We start from the raw sequence: 25,780 nt of genomic DNA, 5'->3' as shown, positions 1-25,780 counted from the left end.
ATTTCTTTCTGTTCAATGATGAATTTTTCTTACAAGTACAAGGTGTGGCGATGGGGGCGACATGCGCCCCATCGTATGCCAACCTCTTTCTAGGAGCCTGGGAAAGGGAGATCTTTATGAATGACATGATTCCCCACATCAATAAAGTGCACAATTGGATGCGCTTTATTGACGATGTCTTCTTTTTATGGGAGGGTACACAAGATGAACTTAAAAAATTCATCGATACCCTCAATAAGAATGATCGCAACATCTTTTTAACCTTTCAGATGGGGAAAGAGGTCACATTTCTAGACTTGAAAATACAAATAAAAAACGATGGAACTCTGGAAACGGATATCTATAGAAAAGAAACAGCGGTCAACTCACTACTACACGCTGAGTCGTCTCATCCGAAAGCCACCATTAATGGAATACCCACTGGTCAATTTACTAGAATAAAGAGGATCTGCTCCAATAAAGGTAAATACGAAGAACGAAGCCAAGAAATGGTGGAAAGATTTAAAGCCAGGGGATACAGTAAAAGGCAGATCAAAAAAGGAATAGGTAAAACCAAGAAAAGAACTAGAGAACAACTGTTATGCCCCAATCTAATCAAGACTGATTTGCGACCAGATACCAGACTTCTAACTGAGTATAATAGCCAATGGTGGCAAATAAAAGACATCTTAAAAAAGCATTGGAACATTTTACAAACTGATGCCACCCTTAACAAATGTATCTCAAAAGAGCCCCTTATCACAGCTAAAAGAGCTAGAAATTTCAAAGATCTATTGGTCCATAGCCATTACATAAGTACCACAGAGAGAGACAATAAAGATAGATTAAAAGGGTCCTTTCCCTGTGGGACGTGTAAGGCATGTAAAAACGTGGTCAAAACAACTGAATTCACTGGCCTGAAGCATAACAAAAAATATAAAATCAGAGAGTATATCTCCTGTTCATCTAAAGGTGTCATTTACCATGCCACATGCCCCTGCAATAAGATATATATAGGGTTAACATCAAGAGAATTCAGGATACGTGTTAGAGAACATATACGTGACATTGAAAAGAGCAAAGAAGAAAAGGACCTCAATAATCTCAAAACTATACCTAGACATTTTAAATTATACCATCAAAGTGATGAAAAATTATTGAAATTTATAGGTATAGATCAGGTGCATATGGGAATACGGGGAGGAGATCTGAATAAAAAACTGGCCCAAATCGAGAGTAAATGGATTTTTAGACTGGGAACGATGGCACCAAGGGGATTAAATGAAACCCTTGGATTTAGTTCCTTCCTTTAACTGTAGGAGGTTTTAGATAAGTTTTAATATCTAAGCTTAGTATTTAATGTATAAGATTTTAATACTGTCGTATTGTAATGATTGTAGAGCTTACCTATACGCATGGAATTGACCGATGGCTGATCTGTAGGAGATCCACTGAACAAATACATGAAGAGGAAAACAAAGAGACAAGATTAAAGAAATATATTAAAATCATCAGAAAAGACTGGATATTCAATAAGTATATAACCATTGGTTGTATAATATTTGTATGGGCACCACTATATGTCTGTGATAGATGTTAGTGCCCATAGGCCATCTGACATCACTAGGTATATGGATGTGATGGATTTGTGGTTTGATGTGTACATGCGTGGATAAAGGGAGATAAATGGAAGAGATGGTGTCATATATATACATGTTTGGAAAAAGAAAAATCAAATAATATATATGGAGTTAATGGTTTGTATATAATTAGCTCCATGTAATAATTGACCATGAGGGTAGATGATAAATAATAATTTTGATCTTTAAAACAACATAAGACGGACCTAGTAAAACTTAATAAGGTGGATCATAAATGATTAACATGTGTATACGTGACACCATATATTCCATAATAATAAAATAATATATGTATGTACCTATATAATGACAATAATATACTTATGTATTTCCACAACAGCATATATATTATGTATTTGGCCACTTTAGAAGGGCGCTTCATATATTTTTGTAATATTACTATATAATTTTGGAGAAGTAATATAGCACGTAGACACTTTATATATGGATGGTGGACATAGTCCACATATGCACATGGTATTTCTACCATATATATTTAGCACTAATATGCCTATGACATATCTATTGGCATATATTTCACATTATAATAATTAGCATATTATAGTTTTTTGCACATGACACCTTTATGTAATAGATTTAGCACGAATGCACAAGACACTTTCATGTGCCATAATACATGCACCTTTTAAATAAAATATAAAAAAAATCAGTGTCACATAGAAAAATAAAAATAATTATATATATAAAAAGATATGTAATTATAATGTGAAATATACATATATAATACAATAATGACAATAAAAAATATTAAATTAGAAGATTGTAAATTAATATGTATTAACTATGTATTTATAGTATATATTTTTGATAACATATAGTGGTTTAATTAATGTATGTGTATTGTGTAGTTTCTGTAATATATAACGTGGAATTGTTGTCACTTGCACTAAATAAGATAAATTATAATGAGATTATGCATCTTTATGGACACTAATCTCATGTTAACACATGGTGAATATATAATGTATATGGGACTGGTGGTCTATGGTAATGTGGTGATGTCACTTAGGCCCTTTTATATATATGATAGCTGACCACATAATAATAGATAAAAAATCTCTCACATATAATATCTAGGAGGCAGAATTATTACCCCATAAACACGCCGTATAAATAGATCAACAGGGTATTTAACATCTATATCCAGCCTTTATGACCCTTAACAACTCACCCTCTTATGTATCAGAGTGAACATACTGAGATTTCAGAGCGCGTCATGGGTTGCGGGTGGAAGGACTTGCGCCGTCCCGTCAGGCTAGGATCTTGGTGACGTCAGACGCTTTCTGCCCTCGCTGGGATCACGCAGACGGGAGGGCGGAAGTCCCATTGGAACTTTCATCTTGCCACTACATGACGCGCTGTATCGGAAGTCGAAGGTAGTGGAGTCACATGATACTTACAGATGTAGCCATTGGCCATTAGTCGTATTTAAAGACCTCCCCATTCATTAGGAAATCAGCCCCTCCTGAAGAAGCAATTAAGCGAAACGTGCGTCGAGGAGCACGCCACACAGCACCTATCCACATCTACTTATCGCTCCATACAGGGTAAGAACTTTGAAAAAACTATTATTGACCCGTGAGATTGATATGATGGTGTGAATCACCGCATTACCATCTTCATACCATGTAGAATTGCACCATATGTATGTTATACGTTCTAGCTAGATAGCTGAGAGTGCATCCAGAGGCAGCTGTTATAATTATATGCTGACCTGCATGCTTCCACACAGCTCTCACACAGCTAATAGCAGTACATATTGATGCGTATGAGGATAGGCTGTATGGCACTCTGTATGGTCTCTGCTTTTATGTTTGTTTTATGTGTTTTATGTACATGTCTTTTATGTCATCTAATAAAATTACCCATATTTTAAAGGATATTGTTGAATACCGTTTCTCCTTTAAGTTGAATCATATATATATGGTATATCCCTGTTCACAACAGGCTGTGATTATCTAGTTGGATTATATAATCATTCTGTGTCTACTTCACAGATCAGTGATTGATTGCAGTCATGAATTTAGGTGCCAGAGAAACAGTCTGGCTGACCCAAGTTAATGACATTTTTAAAGTAGAGACCAACAGAATTTTTAATGAAGCTACAGTACAAGTGAAGGAACAAATGAAAGCATATAAAAACCTGTGCCATATTAAAATGAAGATCTGGTGGAACCGCATTACTCTAGAAAAATATAAAGACAAAAAAATAATACCAAGAGGTCTAAGAATACAAAAATTTCCAGGCTTTGGCCTGGAGGATGAAGAGCTCAGTGAAAAATGGGAAAGTGCAATAAATAGATGTTCTATGGAAATGATTGACCTAATTATGGAAGCTAATAGTAGAAAACTATTGAATATAGAAAAAGAATTAAACATACTGCAAACACAGATAGAAGATAACCTAGACGGTGTCCGGAAAACAAATTTTGAGGAAGAAATGGGAAAATCATTCATAACATGGGAAAAGGAAATTATAGATCAGAAAACAAAAAAATTTCAGAGAGATATAGGGGACTATAACAGCAAAAAAGTATATAAATGGCAAAAAAATCCTAATGATGTCTCTAGAGTGAGAACCTCCTCCTTTGCCTCCACCAGCTCTGAAACATCAGAACTGAATGAGGACAATAGGCATCGATATACACAGAGATCTACGAGAGCTCAACATCAACAACAACAAAAAAACTGGTTGCCAAATCCAGCAAGCAAACGGAAAATGGAAGGAAATATAGAAAATAAAAATAAAAAGGGGAAAGATGATACTCCCCAGGTAATTAATTTATCATCAATAATATTGACGGAAGATCAAACTAATCTATTGAATAGAGGGTTGAGCTTCTCACCAGCAAATAACTTTGATCTCTTTACAGTAACCAAAGACCTCCATCTGTTTGCTAGAAAACTACTTCTTAAAAAATTACACAACAATAAAAGAAATAACTATGAAGGTCTAGACTCAGAAGAAGAAGTAAAAGCATTAAAAATCTTAGAAGACCTGATGAATGAGAATGAAAATGAAGAATTAACTAAGGTAAGTGTCATCCCCAAACAATTACATAGGAAATCTATGAATTTTCCGCCATTTCAATTATGTCCAGCAATTGATATTTTTGTGAAATTAGTGAGTGAAGACCTTACCACCCTCAATAATCAAGGTAAGAGGAGAGAAGAAAATCTGAGTTTAAAAGAAAAAAATGCATTAGAAGCCTTGAGAGGGCTCAAAGGAGTGATTTTTAAGCAAGCAGATAAAGGAGGGAATGTGGTAATCTGGCCTGAAAACATGTATATGAGACAGGCCTATAAAATACTTAGAGATAAAAAATGTTATCGGAAATTAGATTCCAACCCCCTTTTTACCTTTCAGAAACAACTTAATGAGATATTGGATGAAGCTGAAGACAAACAGGTTATTCCACCAAAACTAAAAACTCTGCTGACTATACCATCTCCCAGAGTGCCAACATTTTACATGACACCTAAAGTGCACAAGAATATCATAGATCCACCTGGCCGACCAATAATCTCAGGTAATGGGGGACAGTGTGAAAAAATTGGTCAATTTATAGATTACCATTTAAAAATGTTGGTAAATACTCTGCCATCCTATATACAGGATACTACGGCAGCACTCAATAGACTGAACAACATGCAAGTAGAGGCGAATATGATATTAGTCACAGCAGACGTGGAAGCACTATATTCCAATATAAGACACGAAGATGGTCTCAAAGCAGTGGCGGAATACCTGAAAGGTAATAATCTGGAAGGAGAACTGAATGAGCTGATTCTCACATTACTGAGATTTATTCTGGATCATAATTTCTTTCTGTTCAATGATGAATTTTTCTTACAAGTACAAGGTGTGGCGATGGGGGCGACATGCGCCCCATCGTATGCCAACCTCTTTCTAGGAGCCTGGGAAAGGGAGATCTTTATGAATGACATGATTCCCCACATCAATAAAGTGCACAATTGGATGCGCTTTATTGACGATGTCTTCTTTTTATGGGAGGGTACACAAGATGAACTTAAAAAATTCATCGATACCCTCAATAAGAATGATCGCAACATCTTTTTAACCTTTCAGATGGGGAAAGAGGTCACATTTCTAGACTTGAAAATACAAATAAAAAACGATGGAACTCTGGAAACGGATATCTATAGAAAAGAAACAGCGGTCAACTCACTACTACACGCTGAGTCGTCTCATCCGAAAGCCACCATTAATGGAATACCCACTGGTCAATTTACTAGAATAAAGAGGATCTGCTCCAATAAAGGTAAATACGAAGAACGAAGCCAAGAAATGGTGGAAAGATTTAAAGCCAGGGGATACAGTAAAAGGCAGATCAAAAAAGGAATAGGTAAAACCAAGAAAAGAACTAGAGAACAACTGTTATGCCCCAATCTAATCAAGACTGATTTGCGACCAGATACCAGACTTCTAACTGAGTATAATAGCCAATGGTGGCAAATAAAAGACATCTTAAAAAAGCATTGGAACATTTTACAAACTGATGCCACCCTTAACAAATGTATCTCAAAAGAGCCCCTTATCACAGCTAAAAGAGCTAGAAATTTCAAAGATCTATTGGTCCATAGCCATTACATAAGTACCACAGAGAGAGACAATAAAGATAGATTAAAAGGGTCCTTTCCCTGTGGGACGTGTAAGGCATGTAAAAACGTGGTCAAAACAACTGAATTCACTGGCCTGAAGCATAACAAAAAATATAAAATCAGAGAGTATATCTCCTGTTCATCTAAAGGTGTCATTTACCATGCCACATGCCCCTGCAATAAGATATATATAGGGTTAACATCAAGAGAATTCAGGATACGTGTTAGAGAACATATACGTGACATTGAAAAGAGCAAAGAAGAAAAGGACCTCAATAATCTCAAAACTATACCTAGACATTTTAAATTATACCATCAAAGTGATGAAAAATTATTGAAATTTATAGGTATAGATCAGGTGCATATGGGAATACGGGGAGGAGATCTGAATAAAAAACTGGCCCAAATCGAGAGTAAATGGATTTTTAGACTGGGAACGATGGCACCAAGGGGATTAAATGAAACCCTTGGATTTAGTTCCTTCCTTTAACTGTAGGAGGTTTTAGATAAGTTTTAATATCTAAGCTTAGTATTTAATGTATAAGATTTTAATACTGTCGTATTGTAATGATTGTAGAGCTTACCTATACGCATGGAATTGACCGATGGCTGATCTGTAGGAGATCCACTGAACAAATACATGAAGAGGAAAACAAAGAGACAAGATTAAAGAAATATATTAAAATCATCAGAAAAGACTGGATATTCAATAAGTATATAACCATTGGTTGTATAATATTTGTATGGGCACCACTATATGTCTGTGATAGATGTTAGTGCCCATAGGCCATCTGACATCACTAGGTATATGGATGTGATGGATTTGTGGTTTGATGTGTACATGCGTGGATAAAGGGAGATAAATGGAAGAGATGGTGTCATATATATACATGTTTGGAAAAAGAAAAATCAAATAATATATATGGAGTTAATGGTTTGTATATAATTAGCTCCATGTAATAATTGACCATGAGGGTAGATGATAAATAATAATTTTGATCTTTAAAACAACATAAGACGGACCTAGTAAAACTTAATAAGGTGGATCATAAATGATTAACATGTGTATACGTGACACCATATATTCCATAATAATAAAATAATATATGTATGTACCTATATAATGACAATAATATACTTATGTATTTCCACAACAGCATATATATTATGTATTTGGCCACTTTAGAAGGGCGCTTCATATATTTTTGTAATATTACTATATAATTTTGGAGAAGTAATATAGCACGTAGACACTTTATATATGGATGGTGGACATAGTCCACATATGCACATGGTATTTCTACCATATATATTTAGCACTAATATGCCTATGACATATCTATTGGCATATATTTCACATTATAATAATTAGCATATTATAGTTTTTTGCACATGACACCTTTATGTAATAGATTTAGCACGAATGCACAAGACACTTTCATGTGCCATAATACATGCACCTTTTAAATAAAATATAAAAAAAATCAGTGTCACATAGAAAAATAAAAATAATTATATATATAAAAAGATATGTAATTATAATGTGAAATATACATATATAATAAAATAATGACAATAAAAAATATTAAATTAGAAGATTGTAAATTAATATTTATTAACTATGTATTTATAGTATATATTTTTGATAACATATAGTGGTTTAATTAATGTATGTGTATTGTGTAGTTTCTGTAATATATAACGTGGAATTGTTGTCACTTGCACTAAATAAGATAAATTATAATGAGATTATGCATCTTTATGGACACTAATCTCATGTTAACACATGGTGAATATATAATGTATATGGGACTGGTGGTCTATGGTAATGTGGTGATGTCACTTAGGCCCTTTTATATATATGATAGCTGACCACATAATAATAGATAAAAAATCTCTCACATATAATATCTAGGAGGCAGAATTATTACCCCATAAACACGCCGTATAAATAGATCAACAGGGTATTTAACATCTATATCCAGCCTTTATGACCCTTAACAACTCACCCTCTTATGTATCAGAGTGAACATACTGAGATTTCAGAGCGCGTCATGGGTTGCGGGTGGAAGGACTTGCGCCGTCCCGTCAGGCTAGGATCTTGGTGACGTCAGACGCTTTCTGCCCTCGCTGGGATCACGCAGACGGGAGGGCGGAAGTCCCATTGGAACTTTCATCTTGCCACTACATGACGCGCTGTATCGGAAGTCGAAGGTAGTGGAGTCACATGATACTTACAGATGTAGCCATTGGCCATTAGTCGTATTTAAAGACCTCCCCATTCATTAGGAAATCAGCCCCTCCTGAAGAAGCAATTAAGCGAAACGTGCGTCGAGGAGCACGCCACACAGCACCTATCCACATCTACTTATCGCTCCATACAGGGTAAGAACTTTGAAAAAACTATTATTGACCCGTGAGATTGATATGATGGTGTGAATCACCGCATTACCATCTTCATACCATGTAGAATTGCACCATATGTATGTTATACGTTCTAGCTAGATAGCTGAGAGTGCATCCAGAGGCAGCTGTTATAATTATATGCTGACCTGCATGCTTCCACACAGCTCTCACACAGCTAATAGCAGTACATATTGATGCGTATGAGGATAGGCTGTATGGCACTCTGTATGGTCTCTGCTTTTATGTTTGTTTTATGTGTTTTATGTACATGTCTTTTATGTCATCTAATAAAATTACCCATATTTTAAAGGATATTGTTGAATACCGTTTCTCCTTTAAGTTGAATCATATATATATGGTATATCCCTGTTCACAACAGGCTGTGATTATCTAGTTGGATTATATAATCATTCTGTGTCTACTTCACAGATCAGTGATTGATTGCAGTCATGAATTTAGGTGCCAGAGAAACAGTCTGGCTGACCCAAGTTAATGACATTTTTAAAGTAGAGACCAACAGAATTTTTAATGAAGCTACAGTACAAGTGAAGGAACAAATGAAAGCATATAAAAACCTGTGCCATATTAAAATGAAGATCTGGTGGAACCGCATTACTCTAGAAAAATATAAAGACAAAAAAATAATACCAAGAGGTCTAAGAATACAAAAATTTCCAGGCTTTGGCCTGGAGGATGAAGAGCTCAGTGAAAAATGGGAAAGTGCAATAAATAGATGTTCTATGGAAATGATTGACCTAATTATGGAAGCTAATAGTAGAAAACTATTGAATATAGAAAAAGAATTAAACATACTGCAAACACAGATAGAAGATAACCTAGACGGTGTCCGGAAAACAAATTTTGAGGAAGAAATGGGAAAATCATTCATAACATGGGAAAAGGAAATTATAGATCAGAAAACAAAAAAATTTCAGAGAGATATAGGGGACTATAACAGCAAAAAAGTATATAAATGGCAAAAAAATCCTAATGATGTCTCTAGAGTGAGAACCTCCTCCTTTGCCTCCACCAGCTCTGAAACATCAGAACTGAATGAGGACAATAGGCATCGATATACACAGAGATCTACGAGAGCTCAACATCAACAACAACAAAAAAACTGGTTGCCAAATCCAGCAAGCAAACGGAAAATGGAAGGAAATATAGAAAATAAAAATAAAAAGGGGAAAGATGATACTCCCCAGGTAATTAATTTATCATCAATAATATTGACGGAAGATCAAACTAATCTATTGAATAGAGGGTTGAGCTTCTCACCAGCAAATAACTTTGATCTCTTTACAGTAACCAAAGACCTCCATCTGTTTGCTAGAAAACTACTTCTTAAAAAATTACACAACAATAAAAGAAATAACTATGAAGGTCTAGACTCAGAAGAAGAAGTAAAAGCATTAAAAATCTTAGAAGACCTGATGAATGAGAATGAAAATGAAGAATTAACTAAGGTAAGTGTCATCCCCAAACAATTACATAGGAAATCTATGAATTTTCCGCCATTTCAATTATGTCCAGCAATTGATATTTTTGTGAAATTAGTGAGTGAAGACCTTACCACCCTCAATAATCAAGGTAAGAGGAGAGAAGAAAATCTGAGTTTAAAAGAAAAAAATGCATTAGAAGCCTTGAGAGGGCTCAAAGGAGTGATTTTTAAGCAAGCAGATAAAGGAGGGAATGTGGTAATCTGGCCTGAAAACATGTATATGAGACAGGCCTATAAAATACTTAGAGATAAAAAATGTTATCGGAAATTAGATTCCAACCCCCTTTTTACCTTTCAGAAACAACTTAATGAGATATTGGATGAAGCTGAAGACAAACAGGTTATTCCACCAAAACTAAAAACTCTGCTGACTATACCATCTCCCAGAGTGCCAACATTTTACATGACACCTAAAGTGCACAAGAATATCATAGATCCACCTGGCCGACCAATAATCTCAGGTAATGGGGGACAGTGTGAAAAAATTGGTCAATTTATAGATTACCATTTAAAAATGTTGGTAAATACTCTGCCATCCTATATACAGGATACTACGGCAGCACTCAATAGACTGAACAACATGCAAGTAGAGGCGAATATGATATTAGTCACAGCAGACGTGGAAGCACTATATTCCAATATAAGACACGAAGATGGTCTCAAAGCAGTGGCGGAATACCTGAAAGGTAATAATCTGGAAGGAGAACTGAATGAGCTGATTCTCACATTACTGAGATTTATTCTGGATCATAATTTCTTTCTGTTCAATGATGAATTTTTCTTACAAGTACAAGGTGTGGCGATGGGGGCGACATGCGCCCCATCGTATGCCAACCTCTTTCTAGGAGCCTGGGAAAGGGAGATCTTTATGAATGACATGATTCCCCACATCAATAAAGTGCACAATTGGATGCGCTTTATTGACGATGTCTTCTTTTTATGGGAGGGTACACAAGATGAACTTAAAAAATTCATCGATACCCTCAATAAGAATGATCGCAACATCTTTTTAACCTTTCAGATGGGGAAAGAGGTCACATTTCTAGACTTGAAAATACAAATAAAAAACGATGGAACTCTGGAAACGGATATCTATAGAAAAGAAACAGCGGTCAACTCACTACTACACGCTGAGTCGTCTCATCCGAAAGCCACCATTAATGGAATACCCACTGGTCAATTTACTAGAATAAAGAGGATCTGCTCCAATAAAGGTAAATACGAAGAACGAAGCCAAGAAATGGTGGAAAGATTTAAAGCCAGGGGATACAGTAAAAGGCAGATCAAAAAAGGAATAGGTAAAACCAAGAAAAGAACTAGAGAACAACTGTTATGCCCCAATCTAATCAAGACTGATTTGCGACCAGATACCAGACTTCTAACTGAGTATAATAGCCAATGGTGGCAAATAAAAGACATCTTAAAAAAGCATTGGAACATTTTACAAACTGATGCCACCCTTAACAAATGTATCTCAAAAGAGCCCCTTATCACAGCTAAAAGAGCTAGAAATTTCAAAGATCTATTGGTCCATAGCCATTACATAAGTACCACAGAGAGAGACAATAAAGATAGATTAAAAGGGTCCTTTCCCTGTGGGACGTGTAAGGCATGTAAAAACGTGGTCAAAACAACTGAATTCACTGGCCTGAAGCATAACAAAAAATATAAAATCAGAGAGTATATCTCCTGTTCATCTAAAGGTGTCATTTACCATGCCACATGCCCCTGCAATAAGATATATATAGGGTTAACATCAAGAGAATTCAGGATACGTGTTAGAGAACATATACGTGACATTGAAAAGAGCAAAGAAGAAAAGGACCTCAATAATCTCAAAACTATACCTAGACATTTTAAATTATACCATCAAAGTGATGAAAAATTATTGAAATTTATAGGTATAGATCAGGTGCATATGGGAATACGGGGAGGAGATCTGAATAAAAAACTGGCCCAAATCGAGAGTAAATGGATTTTTAGACTGGGAACGATGGCACCAAGGGGATTAAATAAAACCCTTGGATTTAGTTCCTTCCTTTAACTGTAGGAGGTTTTAGATAAGTTTTAATATCTAAGCTTAGTATTTAATGTATAAGATTTTAATACTGTCGTATTGTAATGATTGTAGAGCTTACCTATATGCATGGAATTGACCGATGGCTGATCTGTAGGAGATCCACTGAACAAATACATGAAGAGGAAAACAAAGAGACAAGATTAAAGAAATATATTAAAATCATCAGAAAAGACTGGATATTCAATAAGTATATAACCATTGGTTGTATAATATTTGTATGGGCACCACTATATGTCTGTGATAGATGTTAGTGCCCATAGGCCATCTGACATCACTAGGTATATGGATGTGATGGATTTGTGGTTTGATGTGTACATGCGTGGATAAAGGGAGATAAATGGAAGAGATGGTGTCATATATATACATGTTTGGAAAAAGAAAAATCAAATAATATATATGGAGTTAATGGTTTGTATATAATTAGCTCCATGTAATAATTGACCATGAGGGTAGATGATAAATAATAATTTTGATCTTTAAAACAACATAAGACGGACCTAGTAAAACTTAATAAGGTGGATCATAAATGATTAACATGTGTATACGTGACACCATATATTCCATAATAATAAAATAATATATGTATGTACCTATATAATGACAATAATATACTTATGTATTTCCACAACAGCATATATATTATGTATTTGGCCACTTTAGAAGGGCGCTTCATATATTTTTGTAATATTACTATATAATTTTGGAGAAGTAATATAGCACGTAGACACTTTATATATGGATGGTGGACATAGTCCACATATGCACATGGTATTTCTACCATATATATTTAGCACTAATATGCCTATGACATATCTATTGGCATATATTGCACATTATAATAATTAGCATATTATAGTTTTTTGCACATGACACCTTTATGTAATAGATTTAGCACGAATGCACAAGACACTTTCATGTGCCATAATACATGCACCTTTTAAATAAAATATAAAAAAAGTCAGTGTCACATAGAAAAATAAAAATAATTATATATATAAAAAGATATGTAATTATAATGTGAAATATACATATATAATAAAATAATGACAATAAAAAATATTAAATTAGAAGATTGTAAATTAATATGTATTAACTATGTATTTATAGTATATATTTTTGATAACATATAGTGGTTTAATTAATGTATGTGTATTGTGTAGTTTCTGTAATATATAACGTGGAATTGTTGTCACTTGCACTAAATAAGATAAATTATAATGAGATTATGCATCTTTATGGACACTAATCTCATGTTAACACATGGTGAATATATAATGTATATGGGACTGGTGGTCTATGGTAATGTGGTGATGTCACTTAGGCCCTTTTATATATATGATAGCTGACCACATAATAATAGATAAAAAATCTCTCACATATAATATCTAGGAGGCAGAATTATTACCCCATAAACACGCCGTATAAATAGATCAACAGGGTATTTAACATCTATATCCAGCCTTTATGACCCTTAACAACTCACCCTCTTATGTATCAGAGTGAACATACTGAGATTTCAGAGCGCGTCATGGGTTGCGGGTGGAAGGACTTGCGCCGTCCCGTCAGGCTAGGATCTTGGTGACGTCAGACGCTTTCTGCCCTCGCTGGGATCACGCAGACGGGAGGGCGGAAGTCCCATTGGAACTTTCATCTTGCCACTACATGACGCGCTGTATCGGAAGTCGAAGGTAGTGGAGTCACATGATACTTACAGATGTAGCCATTGGCCATTAGTCGTATTTAAAGACCTCCCCATTCATTAGGAAATCAGCCCCTCCTGAAGAAGCAATTAAGCGAAACGTGCGTCGAGGAGCACGCCACACAGCACCTATCCACATCTACTTATCGCTCCATACAGGGTAAGAACTTTGAAAAAACTATTATTGACCCGTGAGATTGATATGATGGTGTGAATCACCGCATTACCATCTTCATACCATGTAGAATTGCACCATATGTACAGTCATGTGAAAAAATTAGGACACCCTTTGAAAGCATGTGGTTTTTTGTAACATTTTTAATAAATGGTTATTTCATCTCCGTTTCAACAATACAGAGAGATTAAAGTAATCCAACTAAACAAAGAAAACTGAAGAAAAGTCTTTTCAAGATCTTCTGTAAATGTCATTCTACAAAAATGCCTATTCTAACTGAGGAAAAAGATAGGACACCCTCACATGTATTCCCTCTTAAATTGGCTCAGATCTCACACAGGTATATCACACCAGGTGCACATAATTAGTAGATCGTTACTCTGCATGTTGAATGAGGCTTGCCCTATTTAAACCTCAGACATTTAGTTTGGTGTGCTCCTGACTGTTGAAGTGAGAGTGAGCACCATGGTGAGAGCAAAAGAGCTGTCAGAGGACTTCAGAAAAAAGATTGTAGCAGCCTATGAGTCTGGGAAGGGATTTAAAAAGATCTCAAAAGATTTTGAAATCAGCCATTCCACTGTCCGGAAGATAGTCTACAAGTGGAGGGCTTTCAAAACAACTGCCAACATGCCCAGGACTGGTCGCCCCAGCAAGTTCACCCCAAGAGCAGACCGCAAGATGCTAAAAGAGGTATCCAAAAACCCTAAAGTGTCATCTCGAGAACTACAGCAGGCTCTGGCTACTGTTGATGTAGAAGTACATGCCTCTACAATCAGAAAGAGACTGTACAAGTTTAACTTGCATGGGAGGTGTGCAAGGAGGAAACCTTTGCTTTCCAAGAGAAACATCGAGGCCAGACTGACATTTGCCAGCGATAAAGTTGACAAAGACCAGGACTTCTGGAATAATGTTCTTTGGACAGATGAGTCCAAAATTGAATTATTTGGACACAACAGCAGAGGACATGTTTGGCGTAAACCAAACACAGCATTCCAAGAAAAGAACCTCATACCAACTGTGAAGCATGGAGGTGGAAGTGTCATGGTTTGGGGCTGCTTTGCTGCAGCAGGACCTGGTCAGCTCACCATCATAGAATCCACGATGAATTCTACTGTGTATCAGAAGGTGCTTGAAGAACATGTGAGACCATCAGTTAGAAAATTAAAGCTGAAGCGGAACTGGACCATGCAACATGACAATGACCCAAAACATACTAGTAAATCAACCAAAGATTGGCTGAAAAAGAAGAAATGGAGAGTCCTGGAATGGCCAAGTCAAAGTCCAGATTTGAATCCCATTGAGATGCTGTGGGGTGACTTGAAAAGGGCTGTACGTGCAAGAAACCCCTCAAACATCTCACAGCTGAAAAAGTTCTGCATTGAGGAGTGGGGTAAAATTTCCTCAGACCGATGTCGAAGACTGGTAGATGGCTACAAGAACCGTCTCACTGCAGTTATTTCAGCCAAAGGAGGTAACACTCGCTATTAGGGGCAAGGGTGTCCTATCTTTTTCCTCAGTTAGAATAGGCATTTTTGTAGAATGACATTTACAGAAGATCTTGAAAAGACTTTTCTTCAGTTTTCTTTGTTTAGTTGGATTACTTTAATCTCTCTGTATTGTTGAAACGGAGATGAAATAACCATTTATTAAAAATGTTACAAAAAACCACATGCTTTCAAAGGGTGTCCTAATTTTTTCACAAGACTGTATGTTATACGTTCTAGCTAGATAGCTGAGAGTGCATCCAGAGGCAGCTGTTATAATTATATGCTGACCTGCATGCTTCCACACAGCTCTCACACAGCTAATAGCAGTACATATTGATGCGTATGAGGATAGGCTGTATGGCACTCTGTATGGTCTCTGCTTTTATGTTTGTTTTATGTGTTTTATGTACATGTCTTTTATGTCATCTAATAAAATTACCCATATTTTAAAGGATATTGTTGAATACCGTTTCTCCTTTAAGTTGAATCATATATATATGGTATATCCCTGTTCACAACAGGCTGTGATTATCTAGTTGGATTAAATACTTATAGGTGTAGAACAGACCGGGGCTGGAATAGGCAGATTGTTATCCTTTTATATCAGGCCCTGGTTTTGTGCTTCACCAGGTATGGTTGAAAGATACACTACTCCCATAGATTCACGATGTGTCACGCAGACAGGCTTACTCTCATCAGTGGTAGCCCCTCTTTCTATTACTACCCCTGTGCTGTCTTACGCTCAGGTAGGTGGAGTGTCCTTAAAAATTATTTTATGGATTTAGGTCACAAGCTTAGGGCAAGGACCTCAAACGTAGTGTTTTCCAAAATACTACCTGTACCACGAGCCACACAAGAAAGGCAGCAGGAGATTAGGGAGGTTAACAAATGGCTCAAGAACTGGTGTAGGAAGGAGGGGTTTGGGTTCCTGGAGAACTGGGCCGACTTCTCTGTCGGCTACAGGCTCTATCGTAGGTATGGGCTGCAACTCAAAGGGGAAGGGGCAGCTGTTTTGGGGGAGAAGATGGCTAGAAGGTTGGAGGAGTGTTTAAACTAGGGACTGGGGGGGGGGGGGAATTACGTTATAGCAGGGGGAGATAGAGACCTGGGGCAAGGTAATAGAACTGGGGGAGGAATGGAAGGAGGGAGTAGAACAGTTTAGAAGGAAAGGTGTAGGGTAAAAAATATACATAAACCTCTCAAATGTATGTATACTAATGCCAGAAGCCTGACTAATAAAACTGGGGAGCTGGAATTAGTGATGTGTGAGGAGGACTATGACATAGTGGGAATAGCTGAGACATGGCTGGATGATAGCTATGACTGGGCGGTTAATGTACAGGGGGACAGTCTGATTAGAAAGGATCATCAAAACCGGAGAGGGGGAGGGGTCTGCCTTTATGTAAAGTCCTGTCTAAAGCCCACAGTCCGAGAAGATATAAGTGAGGGACATAAATATATGATTAGAAATACATGGAGAAAAAACAATAATAAAACACTAAAAGGAGTTTATTATAAGGCTATTTTCACACTCGCATATTGTGTGGATCCGCCATGGATCTGCAAAAACAGTTCCATTCAGATAATACAACCGCCTGCATCCGTTCTGAATGGATCCATTTGTATTATTTTTAACCCCTTAGGGACCCATGATGTAGCGATACGGCATGGGTCCCGAGTCCTTAAGGACCCATGACATACCGGTACGTCATCTATAGTTTCGATCACCGCCGCCCGGCGGGCGGTGATCGGAACGCGGTGCCTGCTCAAATCATTGAGCAGGCACCACGGCTAAATGCGCGGGGGGGTCCCGTGACCCCCCCCCCCGAGTCGGCGATCGCTGCAAACCGCAGGTCAATTTAGACCTGCGGTTTGCGGCTTTTACCTGATGCGGCAGTGGTGCCATTGGGTCCCCATGGGGCTGTGGGGGGGACCCGATGGCATGGAAGGATGCGCGATGCCTAAGGAAGGCATCGCGCTGCCTTCCGGTGAAGAGCCTGTGAGATCCAGCCCCCTGGATCTGACAGGCCGGAAGCTGTATGAGTAATACACACTGTATTACTCATACAGCCAATGCATTCCAATACAGAAGTATTGGAATGCATTGTAAAGGATTAGACCCCCAAAAATTAAAGTCCCAAAGTGGGACAAAAAATAAAGTGAAAAAAAAGTTGAAAAAATAAAGTTTTCCCCTCAAAAAAATTTAAAGTTTCAAGTACAAATAAACAAAAAACGTAATTTTCCCTAAATAAAGTAAAAATTATTAAGTATACATATTAGGTATCGCCGCGTCCATATCGACCGGCTCTATAAACCATCACATGACCTAACCCCTCAGATGAACACCGTAAAAAAATAAAAAATAAAAACTGTTCTAAATAAAAAAGAAAATTGTCACACTGTGCTAAATAAACCATTTTTTGTCACCTTACATCAAAAAAAGTGTAATATAGAGCAACCAAAAATCATATGTACCCTAAACTAGTACCAACAATACTGCCACCCTATCCCGTAGTTTCTAAAATGGGGCCACTTTTTTGGAGTTTCTACTCTAGAGGTGCATCAGGGGGGCTTCAAATGGGACATGATGTAAAAAAAAAAAACAGTCCAACAAAATCTGCCTTCCAAAAACCGTATGGCATTCCTTTCCTTCTACGCCCTGCCGTGTGCCCGTACAGCTGTTTACGACCACATATGGGGTGTTTCTGTAAACTACAGAATCAGGGCCATAAATATTGAGTTTGGTTTGGCTGTTAACCCTTGCTTTGTTACTGGGAAAAAATTATTAAAATGGAAAATTTGCCAAAAAATTGAAATTCTGAAATGTATTCTCCATTTGAGGAAATAACTCTTGTGGAACACCTAAAGGGTTAACAACGTTTGTAAAATCTGTTTTGAATACCTTGAGGGGTGTAGTTTCTTAGATGGGGTCACTTTAATGGAGTTTCTACTCTAGGGGTGCATCAGGGGGGCTTCAAATAGGACATGGTTTAAAAAGAAAAACTGTCCAACAAAATCTGCCTTCCAAAAACTGTATGGCATTCCTTTCCTTCTGCGCCCTGCCGTGTGCCCGTACAGTAGTTTACGACCACATATGGGGTGTTTCTGTAAACTAAAGAATCAGGGCCATAAATATTGAGTTTGGTTTGGCTGTTAACCCTTGCTTTGTAACTGGGAAAAAATTATTAAAATGGAAAATTTGCCAAAAAAGTAAAATTTTGAAATTGTATCTCTATTTTCCATTAATTCTTGTGGAACACCTAAAGGGTTAACAAAGTTTGTAAAATTATTTTTGAATACCTTGAGGGGTGTAGTTTATAGAATGGGGTCATTTTTGGGTGGTTTCTATTATGTAAGCCTCGCAAAGTGACTTCAGACCTGAACTGGTCCCTAAAAATTTGGTTTTAGAAAATTTCTGAAAAATTAGACTTGTAACATCCCCAAAAAATAAAATATCATTCCCAAAATGATCCAAACATGAAGTAGACATATGGGGAATGTAAAGTAATAACTATTTTTGGAGGTATTACTATGTATTAAAGAATGTAACACCAAAAAAGAGAAACAAGGCTAGCACAAATAATGATGGATATAAACTTTATTATAGTCTGAACACGAGACAAAAATGTATTAAAATGCACATAAAAGACAATACAATGGTAAGTGGGGAGCACTCAAGATAATGGAGCACCACTGGATAACAGAGCATATCAAGGCTAGAGGAATGATACAAATATCCTAAAATGTGTAAATCTGGCACCAAGCCAAATAACAAATATATAAAACCTAGCCAAGGCTAACAGGCCTAGATCAGAGTGAGATACAATACATGCCAAGATATAAAGTGCATAGTGCAGAGAATGACAAAGTGCATAAGTATATCACATAGAAAAAGCCATAGAAAAGCCATGAGGGCTCTGTTGGTTCACCACTCAGGTATTTACCTCATGGCTTTTCTATGGCTTTTTCTATGTGATATACTTATGCACTTTGTCATTCTCTGCACTATGCACTTCAAAAGGGGCATAGATGCCCATGATGAGAACATAGTCTGGCCACTTTACAAGCCACTAGTCAGACCACACATTGAGTACTGTGTACAGTTCCGGGCTCATGTGAACAAGGCAGACATAGCAGAGCTGAAGAGAGTTCAGAGGAGGGCAACTAAAGTAATAACTGGAATGGGTGGACTACAGTACCCTGAAACATTATCAAAATTAGGGTTATTCTATGTTTCTATGTTATTCACTTTAGAAAAAAAGACTACTCAGGGGAGATCTAATAACTATGTATAAATATATCAGGGGTCAGTACAGAGATCTCTCCCATCATCTATTTATCCCTAGGACTGTGACGAGGGGACATCCACTGTGTCTGGTGAAAAGAAAAATAAGAAAATAACTGGCTTAGTGTGAATGACGCCCTCTTTTTCCACATGTCTGGACACCAGATCTTGTGGGAATCCAGCTCTATTTTTATACTTTCACATATAGGCCCCTGTATTTGCAGTTTTACAGGAATGGAGGGTCCCCATACCAATCACAGGCACGGTGGTACCTAGAAAAATAGAGTTTTTTTTAAATTTCTCTCACTATACAAATGTGTTTAGAGGAGATGTTTTAAAAAAAAAACCTTAGCTTCACTTTTAACTGGATCTGTCCTTTGATTACCAATAGTCATTCAATATAGGAAACTATGTTTGTTTAGGGAGCTCTCACAGCGGTCCCAATCATCGCTCCAAGCCCTCAGCTACCTCTGGTAACTGAAAGCAAGGCGCTGTTTTATCTCCCTGTAAAAAAGGAGTAACTGAAGGAATAAAGCCAGTTAGTGACCACCATAAAAACACATAAGGGAGGTCATTTTTTTTTTTTTTTAAATATATTTTATTTTAAGGGAGGTCATTAACGGGCTAAGTATGAAGATGGCTTCTCTTATATGTGGGTTTTTTTATGTTTAAAAAGAGATGATTTATGGTTAAAACACATATCACATTCTGAACATGAAAATGGCTTCTCTCCTATGTGAAATCTCTGATGTTTATCAAGATCTGATTTACGGTTAAAACATTTCCCACATTCTAAACATGAAAATGGCTTCTCCCCTGTGTGAATTCTCTGATGTGTAACAAGAGATGATTTCTGATTAAAACATTTCCCACATTCTGCACATGAAAATGGCTTCTCTCCTGTGTGAATTCTCTGATGTATAACAAGATATGATTTATGCTTAAACCATTTCCCACATTGTGAACATGAAAATGGCTTCTCTCCTGTGTGAATTCTCTGATGTATAACAAGTACTGATTTCCGGTTAAAACATTTCCCACATTCTGAACATGGAAATGGCTTCTCTCCTGTGTGAATTCTCTGATGTATAACAAGATCTGATATATGGTTAAAACAATTTCCACATTTTGAACATGAAAATGGCTTCTCTCCTGTGTGATTTCTCTGATGTGTAACAAGATTTGATTTTTGGTGAAAACATTTACCGCATTCTGAACATGAAAATGGCTTCTCTCCTGTGTGAATTCTCTGATGTATAACAAGATGTGATTTATGGTTAAAAAACATATCACATTCTGAACATGAAAATGGCTTCTCTCCTGTGTGAATTCTCTGATGTTTTTCAAGATTTGATTTCCGGTTAAAACATTTCCCACATTCTGAACATGAAAATGGCTTCTCTCCTGTGTGAATTTTCTGATGTGCATCAAGATCTGATTTACGGTTAAAACATTTCCCACATTCTGAACATGAAAATGGTTTCTCTCCTGTGTGATTTCTGTGATGTATAACAAGTTCTGATTTACGGTTAAAACATTTCCCACATTCTGAACATGAAAATGGCTTTTCCCCTGTGTGATTTCTCTGATGGTTATCAAGACCTGATTTACGGTTAAAACATCTACCACATTCTGAACATGAAAATGGCTTCTCTCCTGTGTGAATTCTCTGATGTATAACAAGATATGATTTATGCTTAAAACATCTACCACATTCTGAACATGAAAATGGCTTTTCTCCTGTGTGAATTCTCTGATGTATAACAAGATGCGGTTTATGCTTGAAACATTTCCCACATTCTGAACATGAAAATGGCTTCTCCCCTGTGTGAATTCTCAGATGTACAACAAGAGCTGATTTAAATCTAAAACATTTTTTACATTCTGAACATAAAAATGTCTTTCCTGTTACATGAGCTGTTTGATGTTTAGCACCTCTTCTGTGACTTTTATTTTGTGTTACAGTCTGTGATGAATCAGAAAATCGGACCTGTTTAAAAGAATCAAATGATGCATTGCTATGATTGGATGAGGGTATATCTTCCATATTGGCATGCTCTTCAAATGTATCTCGTGTGATATCACAATCATCTACTTCAAGCTCTGAAGATACCAGATGTTTCTCTGAGTTCCTGGTACAGTCATCTGCCAAGAATAAAATACATTTTATTATTGATGAATAACATTAAAATTGTATTGAAGTTTTATAACTTTTCCAATTAAATAAAAAAATCCACAGAAATTATAAGGCATGGCGCAAAATTCAAGTATCAATTGACTAAAACAGTGGTGGCCAAACAGACCACAATCTAATAATAGACAGAGGGGCATAACTAGAAAACTCTGGCTCCAACTTTGAGCAACTTCCCTGCAACCCCCACCCAATCAGTAATTTAAAAGATATATAAAGAAAACATTTACTAGCGCTGGACAAGAGGCAACGAATCCCCTCTTAGTGCCCCACACAATAGTTATCTCCCCTCAGTGTCCCTTTCACAGTGGAATTCCCCTTTAGTGCCCTCTTCACAGTACTGATGCTCCCGAAGTGCCCCCACTCAGTAGAATGTCCTCTTGAGGTCTCCAAACAGTAGTTATGCCCCCTAATTGCCCCCTGCAGTAGTGCTGTCCCTTTGTGTCCCCTTTACGTCAGTAAAGCTCCTATACTGTGAATAAAGTGAATAAAGTTAAAAAAGTAATACCGAGTACATCATGCTCTTCCCAGCAGCAGGCAAATATCTGGTGTTCAGTGGTGAGACTTTTTTGTATGACTTCTTAAGGCTACATTCACACACAATAATTAATAATGTTTTGTTTTTATGTTTTTCATTTTCAATAATCAATCTCTTTACGCTGCTCATAGCAACGCTTCAGCATATGTAAGGTGGGATTCAAACGGTACAAAGGCAAACTATTTTGGCACTTCACATTCAGAAGGGCCTTTTTAGCTACTATGAATGGCTGGACAGTCCACGGGACATGACCAACACCATCTGCAAGCCACATTGCTTTTTAAAAAATTGATGCACCATAAATTTATGATGTGTGCCATGCAGGGAACATGTGTTATTTCCCCCAAATGAAGTGCAGCCACAATGTTCCTGCCATTGTCATCAACCACATTGTCCAGTTGTAGATGGAGGAGAGAAATCCAGCAGGAAACTTGCTGCCTAATGCAGATTACCAACGGATCTATGTAGCTTCTCTCACCCAAGCTCATCATCTTTAAAGAGGACCTTTCATGTTTTTTTTTTTTTGTGTAGGTAAATACCTTTCCTTGCAGAGTACCCCTGCTGATGCTGCCACTCTGACAGTTTTTTTCAAATATTGCTCCTACACCCCCTTCCCCCCTGCAGTTTTTCCGCTCAGTATGTTAATACTCAGCATCGGTACAGGGAGGCAGGGAGGAGGAGACGCCAGGGTTTCTCAATGGGCGTCTCCTTCTCCCTGGCTGTGCCACGATCCAATCACAGCAGAGAGCATCACAGCCAGGGAGAAGGAGACGCCCATTGAGAAACCCTGGCGTCTCCTCCTCCCTGTACCAATGCTGAGTATTAACACACTGAGCGGAAAAACTGCAGGGGGGCACGGGGAGCAATATTTTAAAAAAAACAGGCAGGGTGGCAGCATCAGCGGGGGTACTCCGCAAGGAAATATATTTATCTACAATAAAAAAAAAAACATGAAAGGTCCTCTTTAAGACAACATGGCAATGCTTCAGTTTGCACATATAAAAGAAGGTAGAAAAAGTGTAAGCAACAATCTGCTCTGTTTTTGTTAGGGATAGGAGGATGTCCATTGAGGAGGACGTGGATAAGCACCTGGTGTAGGGTACCAGATAATCAGCAATTGCAAGCTGCAGCATGGTGGCCAAGACCATACAGCGGTTTAAGAAGACAGGTTCCACTCTCACAAGCTCTCATTCTGGTCACTGGAAGTTTAACATGGCACCTCATGGCAACAGAATCTCTGAGGGTCTTAAAAAAAAGAATTGTTGCTCTACATAAAGATGGCCTAAGCCAGTGGTGGCGAACCTATGGCATGGGTGCCAGAGACGGCACTCTGAGCCCTCTGTGTGGGCACCCGACCCTGAAAAAAGTCTATGGTGTACCAATATGCCTTAGACTTCTCCTGGCATTCATCAGCGCAGGGCGCACTATGAACAGCACAGGCAGCGCACTGAATGTAGGCAGGCTATTATAGATAAGTGATAAAGTACATGGAAGATATACTATTGGACTGTAGTATTCTGGTTAAATTGCCGTGTTGGCACTTTGCAATAAATAAGTGGGTTTTGGGTTGCAGTTTGGGCACTCGGTCTCTAAAATCAGTGGGCTAGGCTATAAAAAGATTGCCAACCCCCTAAGGCCTCTTTCACACGGGCGTTGCGGGAAAAGGTGCGGGTGCGTTGCGGGAACACGCGCGTTTTTTCCGCACGAGTGCAAAACATTGTAATGCGTTTTGCACTCGCGTGAGAAAAATCGCGCATGTTTGGTACCCAAACCCAAACTTCTTCACAGAAGTTCGGGCTTGGGATCGGTGTTCTGTAGATTGTATTATTTCCCCTTATAACATAGTTATAAGGGAAAATAATAGCATTCTGAATACAGAATGCATAGTAAAATAGCGCTGGAGGGGTTAAAAAAAGATAAAAACTAATTTAACTCACCTTAGTCCACTTGATCACGCTGCCGGCATCTCCTTCTTTGCTGATTGTAGGAACAGGACCTGTGGTGACGTCACTCCGGTCATCACATGATCCATTACCATGGTAAAAGATCATGTGATGGATCATGTGATGACCGGAGTGACGTCACCACAGGTCCTGTTCCTACAATCAGCAAAGAAGGAGACAGAAGGAGATGCCGGCAGCGCGATCAAGTGGATTAAGGTGAGTTAAATTAGTTTATAATTTTTTTTAACCCCTCCAGCGCTATTTTACTATGCATTCTGTATTCAGAATGCTATTAGTTTCCCTTATAACCATGTTATAAGGGGAAATAGTAATGATCGGGTCTCCATCCCGATCGTCTCCTAGCAACCGTGCGTGAAAATCGCACCGCATCCACACTTGCTTGCGGATGCTTGCGATTTTCACGCAACCCCATTCACTGCTATGGGGCCTGCGTTCCGTGAAAAACGCAGAATATAGAGCATGCTGCGATTTTCACGCAACGCACAAGTGATGCGTGAAAATCACCGCTCATGTGAACAGCCCCATAGAAATGAATGGGTCGGGATTCAGTGCGGGTGCAATGCGTTCACCTCACGCATCGCATCCGCGCGGAATACTCGCCGTGTGAAAGGGGCCTAAAACTGAGCTGCAGCACGTTGGCCAACACCATACACTGGTTTAAGAAGACTGGTCGACCATGACGAGGCCTGTTCTGGGTGAAACCTAAGAAGTTGAGTGCACATGCTAAGCTCCATATGCAGAGGTTGTCTTTTCAAAATAGACGTCTGTCATCATGGAAGAGTGGAAGAGGATTCAAGTGGCAACCTGTGAAGCTCTAGTGAACTCCATGCCCAAGAGAGTTAAGGCAGTGCTGGAAAATAATGGTGGCCACACAAAATATTGACACTTATGCAATTTGGCCATTCTCAATTAGGGGTGTACTCACGTTGGTTGCCAGTGGTTTAGACATTAGTGGCTGTGTGTTGAGTTATTTTGAGAGCACAACAAATTTACACCGTTATACAAGCCGTACACTGACTACTTTACATCGTATCAAAGTGTCAGATCTTCAGGGTTGTCCCATGAAAAGATAGAATAAAATATTTACAAACATGTGAGGGATGGACTGACTTTTGTGAGATACTGTAGGTACCAGCAGCAGATCTTGATGATTTGCTTGCCCAAATGCATTTAGCATGGCAGACTATTCCT

The 25,780-nt window shown here is 37.8% G+C and overlaps 1 protein-coding gene across 1 annotated transcript in view; it reads right to left on the bottom strand.

Moving 5' to 3' along the window:
- LOC121003544 (zinc finger protein 268-like) overlaps positions 1-21,742 on the bottom strand; it is a gene marked incomplete at its 5' end in the record, with an annotated part of 111,008 nt that extends 89,266 nt beyond the window's left edge. Inside the window, 2 exon segments of the mRNA XM_040435447.1 lie at positions 20,602-21,330; positions 21,499-21,742. Of these exon segments, the coding sequence (XP_040291381.1) occupies positions 20,602-21,330; positions 21,499-21,742 (973 nt within the window).
- Between the last annotated feature and the right edge of the window lie 4,038 nt (positions 21,743-25,780).

This window comes from Bufo bufo, chromosome 6, assembly GCF_905171765.1.
Source record: "Bufo bufo chromosome 6, aBufBuf1.1, whole genome shotgun sequence".
In the NCBI taxonomy this organism is placed as follows: Eukaryota; Metazoa; Chordata; class Amphibia; order Anura; family Bufonidae; genus Bufo; species Bufo bufo.
This window is presented reverse-complemented; position numbering and strand designations above follow the sequence as displayed.